This window comes from Spermophilus citellus (assembly GCF_964194105.1).
Source record: "Spermophilus citellus genome assembly, chromosome: 14".
Taxonomy (NCBI): Eukaryota; Metazoa; Chordata; class Mammalia; order Rodentia; family Sciuridae; genus Spermophilus; species Spermophilus citellus.
The window spans coordinates 96,677,570-96,691,996 of NC_138194.1; the positions used below are offsets into that span (position 1 = coordinate 96,677,570).

Sequence of the window (14,427 nt, forward strand, 5' to 3'; positions counted from 1 at the left end):
TGGTGCGCTGGCAGGGTTGATGTGACTGTCCGCGTTTTACAGAGGGACAGTAACTATGGCTCTTTAGGCTGCCATGCTGACACACCTTGGGCTGGACAGTTTAGGAGCCACAGGGTTTACTGCCCAGTGCCTGCAGGCTGCAAGTCCAGGCTCAGAAGCTGGCGAGGGCTCCTCCAGCCTCATGACGCCTCTCACCACGTCTTCATGTGCTGGAAGGACAGCCAGGCTCCTGGGGCCTCTTATAAAGACGCCATTCCACCCTGTGGACTGGTCACCTCCCAAGGCTCTACTGCTTAACACCAACTCAGCAGGGTTGGTCTTGGGGGGACACAAGCATTCAGGCCATGGCAGAGGCCCTGAAGTCCAGGGGAGTCACCATTGTCCCCGAGGACCGAAGCTGGTTGGATAGAGCAGCATGCTGCCGTCACTTCTCTGAGCCTGGGGACCCTTCCCACTAACACCCATGGTCCCCGCTGAGAGTCCTCATAACCTCAGCCTGACCCAACTCCTAGGTCCCAACAACCGCTCCAGTCATGGGAAGGGAGCTGTATGGCAGCCACGGCTCTGGAGAGAGGCGTGAAGAGGAGGGACAGGGCGTCAGCTACATGCTAGGGTGGAGAGGAAGGAGCCCTGGTATTCCAGCGGCAGCAGCCATCCACATCTGGAGGCCACTCACTTGGGGACACTGGCTCCTGGAGTGAGCCTCAGCAGTCCCAGGCCAGGACACATCCCACTGGCTGGCTGCACTGCACTCCTGTGGGTGTGTCTGCCTCAGCCTTAGAGCCCAGGGGACAGCAGAGGGGAAGCCTTGCTGCAGCCAGCTTGGCTCCGCAGAGGCCTCCACCCCTGGGGCCCTGGCCCCAAACTTGGCAGTGGAAAAGAACAAGGAGTACATCGGCACGTGACAGCAGAAATCAAGCAAGACAAAAGGGAGCCCTCAGGTTCCAGCCGGAGCGGTGGTGCCGGTCCTCCTGGAGCAGGTTCCCAGGCAGCGCCATGGGGGCCCACAAACCGGGGCCCAGAACAACCCAGATGCATGTCTCAGGCAGGTGCTGGAGGCCAGAGTTCAGAGACCAAGGTAGGCAGGGCCACCGTGCCACAGGGTTCCACAGGTGCTCCCAGGCCCCTCTGGCTGCTGTGGCCCCCGAGCCTCATAGATGGCGGCCTTCTTCCTGCGCATCCTCACCATGTCTTCCTTTGGGTGCGTCTGTCTCTGGGTCCAAATTTCCCCTTTCCCAGGGACATCAGTGGCTGGATCAGGGCCCAGCACAGTGACCTCATTCAACTCAGTTACCTCTATGGAGAAAGACCCTCGCTCTAGGTTCTGGGTCTTAGGGCTCCAACGTGTCCTTTGGAGAGGACAGGGTTCCTACAGGACACCTGCTCCTCTGTAGGATAACAGCTGGGACAGGGGCTCCGAGGGCGAGGGCCTGGGTGGTGTGGCAGGGCTGGGGCCTAGGGCTCCGGGAGGAGAGTCCTAGACAGAATAAACCGCACCTGTCTCCGGTGGCTGGTCTGGGCTTCTCTGCTGCTGGGTGGCCTCTCCTGCCCTTCCAGGGTTGGGGCTGCGGGGTCCCCGCACTGCTCCAGGACCCTCCCATGGGCAGCCCCAGCCACGCACCATCCCCACAGCTGCCTCACGATTGTGCACGGCTCTCTGCTTCTCAGAGCCCTGACCTCTGGGCACAGATGGGGACTGGTGGATGCTCAGAGGTTGTGCACAGGACAGACGCTGGCCCAGCCACCTCACTGACAGGTGGGAACGGATCCTCAACACTCTAGGCTTTAGACTCCTTGGTGGGAGATGAGGTCCTGAGACTGTCTTTGTTGGAGCAGGGACCCCACAAGGACCCTTGAGGTGGAGATCAGGGTGGGCTCAGCACCTCCTGGCCCCTCCCTCATCTTGCGGACCCAGCTTCAGTGACCATCCCAGGCCACTCTGTGGGGGAAGGTGTGAAGGCCACTGGGCTTGGTCGCCTCAAGGGCACCTGTGACTCATGTCCTTGAAAGGCAGGGACTCTGGTATCCACTGCATTGGGTGAGGAAAGACTTATCAGCAAGTCACACAGCCCTTGGTGACTCAGTTTTTTCATCTGAACAATGGGCACAATGACAGGACCTGCCCCCAAGAGATTATGACCAGCACTCTGAGAACAGAACAGGGCCTGGCACACCATGGGGACTAGGAGCACCTGCCATCCCGGCCATCAGAACGTGTTCCCAGTGACTCCTGTGCAAAGCTTCCCTCCCGCCACATCGCAGCATGGGCTTCTCTGCTGCCCATGGGATGGGCACAGGAAGGCGCTATCTGTGGGCAGGTGGCAGCAAGGGCTGAGTGCTGGCCAGTTAGCCCTTCTCCAAGGCCTCTCTCCGTCCCTCTCCTTCCCTCTATTCCCCTCTCTTTCCCTCCTCTCCCCTCTCTCTCTCTCTCTCTCTCTCCCCCCTCCCTCTCCCTTTCTCTCTCCCTCTCTCTGTCCAACTCTTTCCCTCTCCTTCCCTCCTCTCCATCCTCGCTCTTTCTCTTTGTCTCTCTCTCCCTCTCCCCCCTCTCTCCCTCTCCCCCTCCCCCTCCCTCTCCCCTCCCTCTCCCCTCCTTCTCTCTCTCCTTCTCCCCCTCCCCCTCCCTCTCTCTCTCCCTCTCCCCCTCCCCCTCTCCCTCTCCCTCTTCCTCTCCCTCTCCCCCTCCCTCTCCCCCTCCCTCTCCCTCTCTCCCTCCCTTTCCCCTCCCCTGCCCTGGAGCTGTCACACCTCTCAATTTATTTCTGGCTCAAATCTACACACTTAAAATATCTGAGTGTGCTGCACGGGGCCATCTGTCCCAAGCCTCCGTGTCTGCTGCATACATTAGCTTTCCTGGCAACGGCTGGCAGACACACAGTGGGTCCTTGCGTTCTTACAGACTGTCCCTAATGGCTGCAGCATAACTGTGGGTCTCTAATTGCCCCTGGATCAGGGGTGAGATTTTCATCCCTGAAACGGGGCCAGCCGGCCGCCTCAAGGAAAGACTAGGCATGAGGCTGGGGCGGGGGGCAAAGACCCTGAACCCCACAGCGTGAAGGGAACATCCAAGTTTCAGATTCAAATGATCACAGGATGCAAGTGTTTCAACTCACTCCTTGCTTCTAAAGATGAACAAAAGCCCAGGGAGGTGATGGGGTTATAGCCCAGTCCCAGAGCCAGTAAGTGGCCCCTGCACTCATTTCCTGTCACCTGTGTTCTCTTCCATTTTTTCAGTGGCACCCATTTCAACCAGAGCCCCGCTGAGGACCCGCCGTGGCCCAGTCCACTTAATAACTGTGTGACCTGAGGCCAGTCACCTAGCCTCTCTGAGCCTCCTCAGTTATACCTTGTTGGAGTAATAACACCTGTTCCATAGAACTGCTTGGAAGGTCCAGGGGACGGACCTGGACAATGCTCAGCCCAAGGTTTTATGTGTTCAGTAGAAATACGCATGCATTGGGCTAGGATTGTAACTCAGTGGTGGAGCGCTTGCCTCGCATGTGTGTGAGGCACTGGGTTCGATTCTCAGCACCACATATAAATAAACAAATGTTCATAAACTCTCTCTCTCTCTCTCTCTCTATATATATATATATATATATAAGAAATATGTGTGCATGGGTGTGCGAGTGCGTGTGTGCATGTCTGGCAGCCTCTGGTTACCAAAGCTATTGACCTGAGGGTTGAATTAACTAGGGTTTGTACCTGATCCTGTCTGAACCGTTATTGCTCTTTGCATCTGAGCAAGTTCCCCTATCTTGTGAGTTGGGCGTCGCTGCCTCTTCTTCACAGCCTGGATACTGGGGGTGTTGCTGTTAGACCTGGCACCTCATAGACATTCGACGTTTGGCAGCTGAGGTTATTGTCCTTTTAGGAAAATGAGTAAGTAAGAAAGACTAAAGCAGCAGCAATGTTCCTCCTTTGTACCTTGTCCCAACTTTGGAAAACAAAGCTGTAAATCCTCAACTTGAGGTGTTTTGTGCAGCTCTGCATGTGCGTCCTGGAGACTTTGGTGGATTCCAGGGGCCTTGACTCTTCCAGATCCACATTTCATCTTTTCAGATGACAGTTTGATGGGCCTTCTGGAATTTACAAGCCAAGGAAAATATTGGGGGACTGAATTCTTGAGTTGGGTCCACAGGCCTGGCTCCGTCCTGGGTGATTGACAAGCTTACTTCTCAGAACAGATGAAACAATCATTTTCCAAAACTGACCACTCCGGCCTGGTGGCGTATTAGGGCTTGCTCTGAGCTTCCTCTTCAATCTTTTTTTTTTCTTTTTTTTGGTACCGGGGATTGAACTCAGGGACACTCGACCACTGAGCCACACCTCCAGCCCTATTCTGTATTTTACTTAGAGACAGGGTCTCACTGAGTCACTTAGTGCTTTGCTGTTGCTGAGGCTGGCTTTGAACTTGTGATCCTCCTGTCTCAGCCTCCCCAGCTGCTGGGATAACAGGCATACACCACTGCACCTGGCTCCTTTTCAATCTTGATTCAACCAGTACCTGCTGATGCCTTTTCTGCCACAAACTCTCCTCCAAATCATGGCGCTAGATCAGCCACACAGGGAGGGCTGCCAGCCAGAGACTGTACCGTGGAGTAGGGCTGATGGGCAGGTGGGAATAGGGTGCAAAGATGTCCAGCTCACATGGATCAGCAGACTAAGTTCAGATAACAGCACTGGGAAGGAGTCTCACTAGGGTGCTCCAGTCAGCAGAACCTTCTGAAAGGTGGTGTTTGAACTGGGAACTGTGATGTGAAAAGGTTTGGTCCTAGCATAGAAATGAACAGTGAGTCATCCTAAAAGAAGGATCGTCAAATACCAACACCCTGAGTGGGAAATGGCCCAGTATGTTTATGGATAAAGAAGACCAGGAGAGTGTGGGAGATATGGGGAAGACAGGGTCTTGTGGTTCAATGGGAGTTTGTAGATCCTAGCAGGCAGAGTTAGTATTCTATATGAATATGATGTGAAATAATTGAAGAAAATTAAAAAGATGTTAGAGATGTGAATAGGACTATGTTATTTAAAGTAAACCCAGGAGTTCATTTTTAAAGGATTGCATAACAAATCCTTTTGCAAAACAGCCATTTGTGAAGCATGTAATTACTTCCTGATTGATTCATAGGCAGCATCTAAACTCATTAGATTTGCCCTTTTGTGGTCCTTTGTTCCTAAGTGACTTAGCAATTCCTCAACTTCTAAAAACATGGAGAAGAAGCCCGGGAACAGGATTCTCACCCCCATCCCCTAGTTTTCTTGGGAGGATGGTTTTTGGAGACGTGGGCCTGATATAAGGAGGGAGTGAGGTCAGTGGAGTTCCTCTTGCCAATGGAGCAACCTGGACAGAAGTCCCTGCACCTGCAGACACTGTGCCAGCCCGAGGGAGGACTGGCGGGCCCTGGGTCCCTCCCAGCACAAGCGCCTCTCTCCCTCCATCCTCAACATAACAGTCAAGAACTTCTGTCATGCAAAACCTTGTGTTCCTTCTGACAAGAAAGATTTCTCTCAGCTGGACATGAGCCCAGGCTCAGCCCTCCTTCCGGCGGAGGCTACTGTCCCGTGCTCTTTCTGGGGACACCACCTGGGTCATCTGCTTCCTGATGAGCCCAAACATGGTGTGGGTTATGGCTCCTGATGTGGAAAGTGGAACTTAGAAACTTGCGCAACAGAGAAGCTCTGAAATGCAGGTGGCTTCTGAGATGCTAGGAGTAAGGCTCAGTCCCCTCCCTGTCCCCAGTAGCACCAGCAAAGCAGAGGACAAGAACAATGTGAGGTCAGGGGAATTGTGTAAAAAGAACCAGGGCTCTGTCTCCTGGACAATGGCGGCCACTACTTTTTCTCAGTTTGGCCTTTTTTCCACGTTACTCCAGTAAGTATTGTAAAAGACACATGACTTCCAGTCACTGGCTGAGAGACCACCAGTGTCCCCAGCCCCTTTAGGATGTGATCTCCAATTCTTCTGGCCTTTCACAACCTGGAGCCTTCAGGAGCTCAGCAAGCCTGTCATTTAGTGGCCCCACACTTTGAATTTTCCATATCAGGAGAAATTCCAATTTCACTTCTCTGTATAACATAGACATCTGCAGAATTCCCAGACCAGAGTGCTGGGAATTCAACACCTGGCCATCCTCACGCTCCACCCATCCTCTACGCAAAGCATGGAGCCACCCAGTGATGCCTACTGCACCGACACTGCCCGACATTCTGTGCTCACTTCTTCCACCCGCTGACACCACTCCTCACCAAGGAGCATGCGCATAGCCCCTCTAACTGTGCAAAGCTCCTGTCTACTTCCTTGCCTGAAAAGAGTGGTATCTTTTCTCTCTCCTCTTACCGTGTTTTGTAAGTGGTTCTGTCACCTGATAGGACTTGTCTTTGATGCATGATGCATTTGTGTTTGAAACCCTTGGCTCACCTGCATTTCCTGTTCACCCCCTGAGTTCCTTGAGGTAGAGGCCACCCTACTCACCTTCCCATGCCCAGCATTCATCAGCAGGACACAGTGCACATTTGGCCACTGCACATTTGGCAGGGAGGGTTTCAACCCTGATATCCACATCTCACCTGCCACAGTCCTCAGTGAACAGTACACATGCCCTGGAACTAGAGCAAAACACACACACACACACACACACACACACACACACACACACCAAAAAAAAAAAAAAAAAAAAAAACCATGCCCAGGGCTGTGTGGCTGGTCAGTTCTTCCCACACTCTGGCTAAATGTAACTTCATCAGCATTTTCCAGTTTTAGAGGGATTTCCTTCCACCCCAAGCATCGATACCCTGTGGGAGGCTGAGCAGGGATGGTCAGACCCACTTCTGGTAGGAAAACCAGGGTGCAGAGGGCCGTAGTGGAAGTGGGGTTTGAGCTGATCTTGCCGTCTGGGCAGGGAGCTCTCTAGCCCACATCTGCTGCTCTGTGACAATGAGAAGAAGCAGCTGTGGCCTCCACATAGCATAGGTAGTTGTCAGAGCAGGGAACATCTTGACTCCTTAATTTTAACTGCAGTAAACAGCATCTGGAAGCTAAATATCACCCGGCTGACCACATGCCTGTCCAGCCGCCCCTGGCCCGGGCATATGATTCAGCAGCAACTGAGCAGAGTGTGTAGAAGCCAAGCCCACAGCACATGCTGCCCACCCTCGGCTCAGGAGCTTCTCCCTTACCTCGTCAGGCACCTGCTGGGTCTCCTCTGCAGACACTGACTCCAGACCCCTCTTCCTCCTCCAGAGGGCCTTGGGACTCTCACAGGTTGGCCTCTGATCCTGTGTTCCCTCCTCCATGCCTCCCACTTGGAGTCTCTCCTCCAGATGTCTGCCTCCGACAGCTTCACATAGTTCCAGGATCCTAATGGAGGCCAGCCCAGCTAAGGAAGAAGCACAAGTCCTCACCCACAGCGGGCTCACACATCAGACTGCCTGGGGGCTGGAGGGCCAGGCCTCCCCCCGAAGCACTGTTCCCCAACCCTTTGAGGTCACAGGCAATGTGGGTCTGAGCCAGCTAGCGCCAGTGCCCAAGGCCCAGCTGGGATCATCTCTGTCCCACTCTGGTTCAATGAAGTCACTTTAGGGGTTTGAAATTGACCATGGCTGCAGTATTTACACCATGGAAATCGGAAAATGCTACTGCTGCAGTAGCCAGCTGCTGACCCCTCCCCAGCACACCATAGGCACAGACTTTCTCGAGAATGTGACAGCGGTCAGGAGCCTCTCTGAAAGAAGGTGCACATGCTCAGCTTCCTGAGGACTGAGGGGGAGGCTCAGGCATGGCATCACGTCTACAGCCCTGTGGTGGACCCCGGGAAGTGGCCCTCACTGTTGACCTTCCAGTCCTGTCTTGGGAAGGGACAGGGAATGGGCCTGTGAGCCAGAAATTGCCGATGGTTGGAAATGTGTTGCTGCTCAGCCTTCCTCAAGGCCTCAGGTGAACCTGATGGCGTCACCACTTCTCAGATGCGGCCCAGGGATTGCTGGCCACTGCTCTTCCTGCCTTGGTCCCCTCTCTAGAGTCCCCTTTACAGGCTACCTTTGTTGTTCAGGACTGTGCAGATATTAAGGGGCCCGTGCTGGGAGTAAAGGAGGCCGGGCTCTGGTCTCAGGGTTATGCCTGCTCACCAGGCCACTTGGCACACAGCGTTCTTTGGAAGAAACAGTAGAGCAGGCTGCTGTGGCAGGCAGAATACTGTCCTCAAGATGTCCACGTCCTGCCCTGGTACCTTGTCAAGTTGACATGTTGCCTCACAGGGCGAAGGGACTATGCAGGTCTGGCAAAGGATCAGGGCCTTGAGAGGACAGATTATCCCTGTAGGCCCCATCTAGTGCCTGAGTCCTTGAAGGGAGCAGTGGGGGGCAGAGGAGGCGTGGGAGAGAGGGGCCTACGGTGTGAGGACAACGGAGGAGGCCGGGCCCCTAGTGCTGTGAACGGGCTTCGCAATGGGGACCTTCGCCTTCCCCCCAAGCCATCCAAACCTGCTGTAAACCTAAGGAGCAGCAAAAATCCCCCCACCACCCCCAGGAGGAGTGTGGCCTCTGGCCTCTGTTCTAGAAGGGCCTCTGGGGGAGCTGCTGCTCTGCCCTCCTCCCTGTGAGCCGAGTACAGCCAGGAAGAGGGGAGAGGAGGGGTGGTCCATGCTGACCTGTAGGGTCCTCCCTTGGGCAGACTGACAGCATGGAGCTGGGACCAATTAGGTTCCGGGTTGAACCCTGGCTCTCTACGTCATGTCACTTTATCTTTCGGAGCCCTGGGCTTGGAAAGAGTGTGGGTGCAACATTGAGCTCTCCAGCTGCTGTGAAGGTTGGCAGACTTGAGGGTCAGGGGCCCAGCATGGAGCCTGTCCATCCTGAGCGCTCAGGAGATGGTGGCTCTCAGCAGTCACGGAGAATGCCGAATCCCAGAGGCCAGGCAGTGGGAATGGGAGGGGACGGTCAAGGCAAGAAACTTCCAGTAGACAGGAGAGGAGAGAGAAGTCTGATTGTTGAGGTTTCTTTTTTCTATTTTTAATTTTTGAGATCCATTGTGTACTGTGCTAAAGATAGGCAATAATTTCAAAATATCACTGAGTCAATTTCTAATGCTCTTTTCACAACAAGTTCAAAAAGTTCAATACTTGATATCTTAGCCAACCATTCACATTGGGCTCAAGGACCCCAGCAGGGCTGGGGTGTGGCTCTGTGGTGGGGCACCTGTGCCGTGTGTGAGCCCCTGGGCCCACCCCAGCACCGCTCACCAAGCCACAGTGCCACTCCTATCTGCAGGTATGTCAATATATAATAAAGTAAATTAATTAAAAACAAATTGATAACACAGACACCAAGTAAAGCTGGCAGCCTTGGGGTCCCAGGAGCCTGCAAAGTTCCAGGACGTTTGCTGTTTCCGGCTGCCCTCTAAGAGCTTCAGTGTCCTTGACGTTTGCCACCTGAGGAAACTGCAGAGACGCCGCAGCATGCGTCTGTGCCTCGTTCTGCACATCTTAGGGATTTGGTCCCTTCACAGCTGCCTTCCACACTGGGGCCCAGGGCCGAGGTTCAGTGACCACGGCCCTAAGAGTGATGGACCTGTGAAAGCCCCGCTGTGCAACCAGCAGCCATGTGCAGCAGCTCCTCTGACCTGGTGAGGAGACTGAGTCACAGAGACGTCAAGGCCTCTGACACAGTGACGCAGGCAGCGAGTCCCAGGGCGGAGTCAGCTGATTCTGTTCATGTCGTTCTGTGCCCTGGGCCAGGCACCTGTCACTCACAGTGCTCACAGGGGTGGTGGGGGACTGGCTCGAGCCCTCAGGAGCCCAGCCAAGCCAGCAGCCTAGCGCCAGGCCCTGCTGTTAAGGACGGGCTCTGGACCTGTGCAGTCACTGGGGCCCCAGGCTGAGCAGCAGGGACAACAGGAAAGGCTCCCCTTCAAAGCCCTGGGCTAGGGACCCCTTTCCCAGCCTCCTGGCCATCACAATGAGTCACACTGAGTCACAGCTAGGGCTAAGCTGGCCTGAGAAAGCAGCGGACTTCACCTCGCGTGACCTTCCTCCACACGCATCCCTTTGTTTGAGTAAAGGGATACCCACCCTGCCCAAGCCCTTGCCCAGCACCCCTGTCCAGAGGCCCATCTGCCTGTCACCTGTACCATGGGAGCTGCAGTGACCACATGAGCCTTGGCAGAGAGGGTCCTCTCCTTAAGGGCGGGAGTGGAGGTGGGGGAAGGAACTGAGACCACCCTAGGGTTCAGTACCTCACAGGAAGGGTTGAAAAGTTCTCTGCAAGTGGCAGTACCCATGATAGTGATCCTCTCTCTGCATGTGCTCCTCTCTCTGCACCCACATGTGACAGCATACATGAGCATTGCCATCCAGGGTGGCTCCACCAAGTCGGGTGTTTGGATTTTTTATTGGGGCATCATTATGATTGATTGGTTGCCCAAGTGGCCATCTGTCACAGGCTGAGCAACACTGACACAAGCCTCAACAGAAATCACATGCATGGTGTTTCTGGCTTGGCCATACCCACCCCAAGACTGTGCTGTATGGCCACATACCCCCTAGGATCCAGTGCAGTCAGTCTCTCCCCTCAACAAAGCACACATCAACAAAGCCTTTTACTACCAGAGCCCAAGGACAAGGCCGGACCTGTCGTGGAGCAAAGCCAGTTCTTTACCATGAAACTGCAAATCCCTCCCAGATTTCCCTCTTTCATAGCCTCCCAGATTCACAACTCAGACCTAAGTACACAGGATTCCCTGTGTCACCCCAACTCAGCCCATGCAAACTCTGAACTGGCTTCCAGATCTTCACCCCTATCTGCCAGCTGCTCACTAGAGATCCAGTTCAGTGACATATGTTTATTGAGTAACTACCACATACTGGGTGCTAGAGTGGGCTGCATGGATGAATGCCAACCTCGAAGGGTTGCAAGCTCCTGAGTTATACAGGAAGAAGAGCTAGGGCAAACCAGGGGCTCAAAGCTCAGTGACTGGAGGAGTAAGTAAATATGCAATGATAACAAAGTGTCATGGTTGGCACACGGTCAAGTGGACATTCTCTTGGGGAGGTGCACACAGGCATTGCTCCTCAGCACTGCTGAGCCCCAGGAGCACCAGAGTCAGCATCTGTCCCGAGGGGCCATGGACTAAGGGCCCAGCCAGATCTCAGCTAGGCTGAGCTCTGAGCAGGAATCCTAAAAATGCAAAGAGTGGAAAGGTGCTTGTTGGGAGGAATGTTGGTTTTGGCTCATCTGGTTTCCCCAGGGTCTCGCTGCCCCCTGAATGCTCTCCTCTTCCTTCCCTGTGTGCTTAGCCTGGAGTTGCTGGTGGATGTGCAGCACGCCTTTGGCCTTCCCTTCTACCCAGGCCACCAGGGGCAGTTTTCCCTGGAGGAGAAAAGCCTGTCGCTGAAGGTCATGCAGTACATTTCCAACTTCATCAGATCTGGGTGAGTGGACCTCGTCCTGAACCCTACCCTCATGATCTCCCGCACCCCCATATCCATGTTCACGTGGAGGCCACCTTTGGCATCGGTGGATCCACCCTCTTCTCCCTGGTCAGGGATTGCTGGCCACTGCTCTTCCTGCCTTGGTCCCCTCTCTAGAGTCCCCTCTCCAGACCGCCTTTGCATAGATCCATCTTCATGAAGAAAGCTACAGTTATAGCCCTCTCTTGTTCAGTCACATTTGATGGCTCTAGATCAGGGCTTCCCAGTCTCAGCACTCCTCACCCTCAGCACTAGTCACCCAGGAGGCATTGACTGCATCCCTGGCCTCTACCCACAAGATGCTGGTGACACACACCCCCTCCTGCTCATGAGATTAAAATGTCTCAGACGTTACCCAGTGTTCCTCTGGGGGCCAGATCACTGGGAGGAGAGCCACTCTGCTCCTGGGGAGGCTGGGGCTGGGTGCCGGGGCCTTAGGATCTCAGCTGCAGTGACTCTGGGCCCTGCTGGTCTGCCCCTGGCCCTTCCTCCCAGCTGCCTCTGGTCCAGCCTAGGGCTCACTGTGCTCATGCCTCTGCGGCCCGGGGGCCTGTGCTTCCTCCTCCTGGTGGTTTGCTTGTTTCTCTTCACCTTTCACGGCATGTGTATGGATTCCCTAGAATTGTGCCAGACCCCTGGGAAAGGTAAACAAGGAAAAACCTCCTGGCCCAGCTGTGGGCCGTTGACAGCCTGAAACAGTGAGACCAAGCCCACCCCCCAGCTGGACCAAGGAAGGCTTGGCACAGTTGCTATGGAGGTTGAGCAGGAAAGATTCCCCAAAGAAGTGACTTTGACCCTGTCCCTGGAAGGATGAGTAGAACATTCAGATGAATGAGGCATGGCTCACTGGAGATGGGACCGGGCTGGGCCACTGCCCACAGGACCCAAGAGCACCTTGTATGGTGGGGGCTGGAGGCAGGGCCTGTTGGGAGAGGGCCTGGCTGGGGTCTGGGATGGAGCCCAGGTCTCAGCAGATGTGATGACCTTTTCCTGGGGAAGTTGATTGGCGGTTGGTACGGTAGCAAGCATGCTCCCTGGCTCTGGGCCCAGCCTCCTGCCCAGGTCTTGACAAACAAGGGCATTCCAGAGACTGGCCATGTGTCCAGATCCAAAAGTGTCATGGTAGAAAGGAAACTGAGGCCTCCTGACGGCACAGACAGGAGGGCACACTGGGTTCTGAGTAATGCCACTGGGAGGCCAGCCCACGTCTCTTCTACAGGAACGGTCTGAGCGAGGCAAGCTCAGAAAGCCTTGTCCCTAATGCTCTGCAGGGCCTGGTGCAGGTCACAGCCCAGGAGCCAGACTGGGTGGGTTCACACGTGGTGTCAAGACCAAACGCACATAGGAAGCAATCCCAAGTGATAAGAGCAGACAGTTTTCCCTCGTGGATAGATATGGCCTTTCTCATTTACCAGAAATCCCAACTACCCACACGAGTTCTCACGGAGAGCTCCTGAGTTCGCAGCCCCCTGGCCCGACTTTGTGCCTGGAGCCGGTGGAGAGAGCTACAAGGAATTCAGCGCCCTGCTCCCCAGTCGTCAGGGCCTGAAGCAAACCGACTGCTCCTTCTGGTCCAAGTACATCCGCACTCTGAAGGCCTCTGCAGGTAGTGGGTCACAGCATGGGTGGGAGCTGGGGTGGGGCTTGAGCTCCATCCTGCCGCTGGCTGCGGGGCCTGGGCTGCATGCCCCGGGCTGCGGGCTGCTGATGCCACGGCCCCCCCCCCCCCAGGAGCTGTGCGTTGTCTGGGGAATCCTTTTGCCAAGAGCCTTCTGTTCTGATGGGGCTGGAAGGGGAAGCTCGAGAGGGGTCCAAAGGGAGGCACTGGGGGACCAGACCTGAGAAGCAGTGTGAGGAGGTGGGACAGCGACCAGCATCTGGCTGGAAACCAGGATCACTGGTATGGGAGAAAGGCAAGACCCTGAAGCTCATCCTCACAGTCCTCAGGGCTGGATGGGAAGTCTCAGAGAGGCAGTTCTGGCCAGGGTAAAAGCAGGTGTCTCTACCTCTTCCTGTTGTGGAGTTACTAAGGAGAGAGAATGGATCACAACGAAGGCATGAGGATATAGAGATAAACATGACACCCCTGAGAATCTTCTAGAAGAGTGGGGATGGTAATGACTTAACCAATCATTGCCCTTTAGCTCTCCTGGCACCATGCTGTAAGGCTGCTGAACCAGGACTGGTGGAAGCCCAGGAGGGAGGACTCGCCTCTCCCTGCAGAGGCCCCCTGGGGAGGTGACACTTTGGCTCAGAAATTCAAAATGACAGTTCTTCAGGAAGGGAGGGACAGGAATGAATGAAGCATCAAACAGAAAAGTGACCTTGTCCAGCACATTTCAGATCATCAACTCTGCTTTTACCTTCCAAGGCGAGGAGGCTCTGGTTGACAAGTACTATTGTACCCTTAGCACATCCTTACAGCTGGGAGATGAATCTGGTGTCCCAACCACCAGAAATGCCCCTCTGTCGGCCATTGGGAGGGAATGCCCATTGGAGGCTGGGGCATCTTTGGGTCAAAGGGAGAAGGATGACGGGGAGGTCCTGATCTGCCCTGCCCTTCTGTTTCAGCTGGAGCCAGGGATGAGCAGCTGACAGGGGATGAAGAGGAGTTGACAGTGGGGGCCGAGGAGACAGAAGACCTCCTGGGGCCCCGAGAGCCAGGCCCTAAGAGCTACAGCAAGTGACCAGCTCCTGAAACACCCACCCACCCTGCAAACCCCACCTGAGTCTGCCCGCCACATTCCCCTCATTCTCTAGAATAAGCCACTTGCTTTCAATAAAGTGTCTATTTGCAGTGAAGCATTGCTGACTGAGTTGTGATTTCAAGGAAATTCTTGGAAAACGCTGCACTGGGGCTTAGTGATCCTCCCGGTGTTTGAATTCCAGTTCCTGGGCTTCAACAAATATTTATGGAGCATCCAGTGGGCACCAGGCCTGGAACTGAGTGCTGGGGAAGAAG

General features: G+C 54.8%; 1 protein-coding gene across 1 annotated transcript in view; it reads left to right on the plus strand.

Annotated features, from left to right (window-relative positions):
- The window catches only part of TG (thyroglobulin), a gene marked incomplete at its 5' end in the record, with an annotated part of 211,984 nt that extends 197,775 nt beyond the window's left edge, over positions 1–14,209 (plus strand). The window contains 3 exons of the mRNA XM_081266640.1: positions 11,292–11,426; positions 12,881–13,071; positions 14,037–14,209. Coding sequence (XP_081122766.1) covers positions 11,292–11,426; positions 12,881–13,071; positions 14,037–14,152 — 442 coding nt within the window. The 3' untranslated portion in view covers positions 14,153–14,209. The remainder of the gene's footprint in view (positions 1–11,291; positions 11,427–12,880; positions 13,072–14,036) is intronic.
- Between the last annotated feature and the right edge of the window lie 218 nt (positions 14,210–14,427).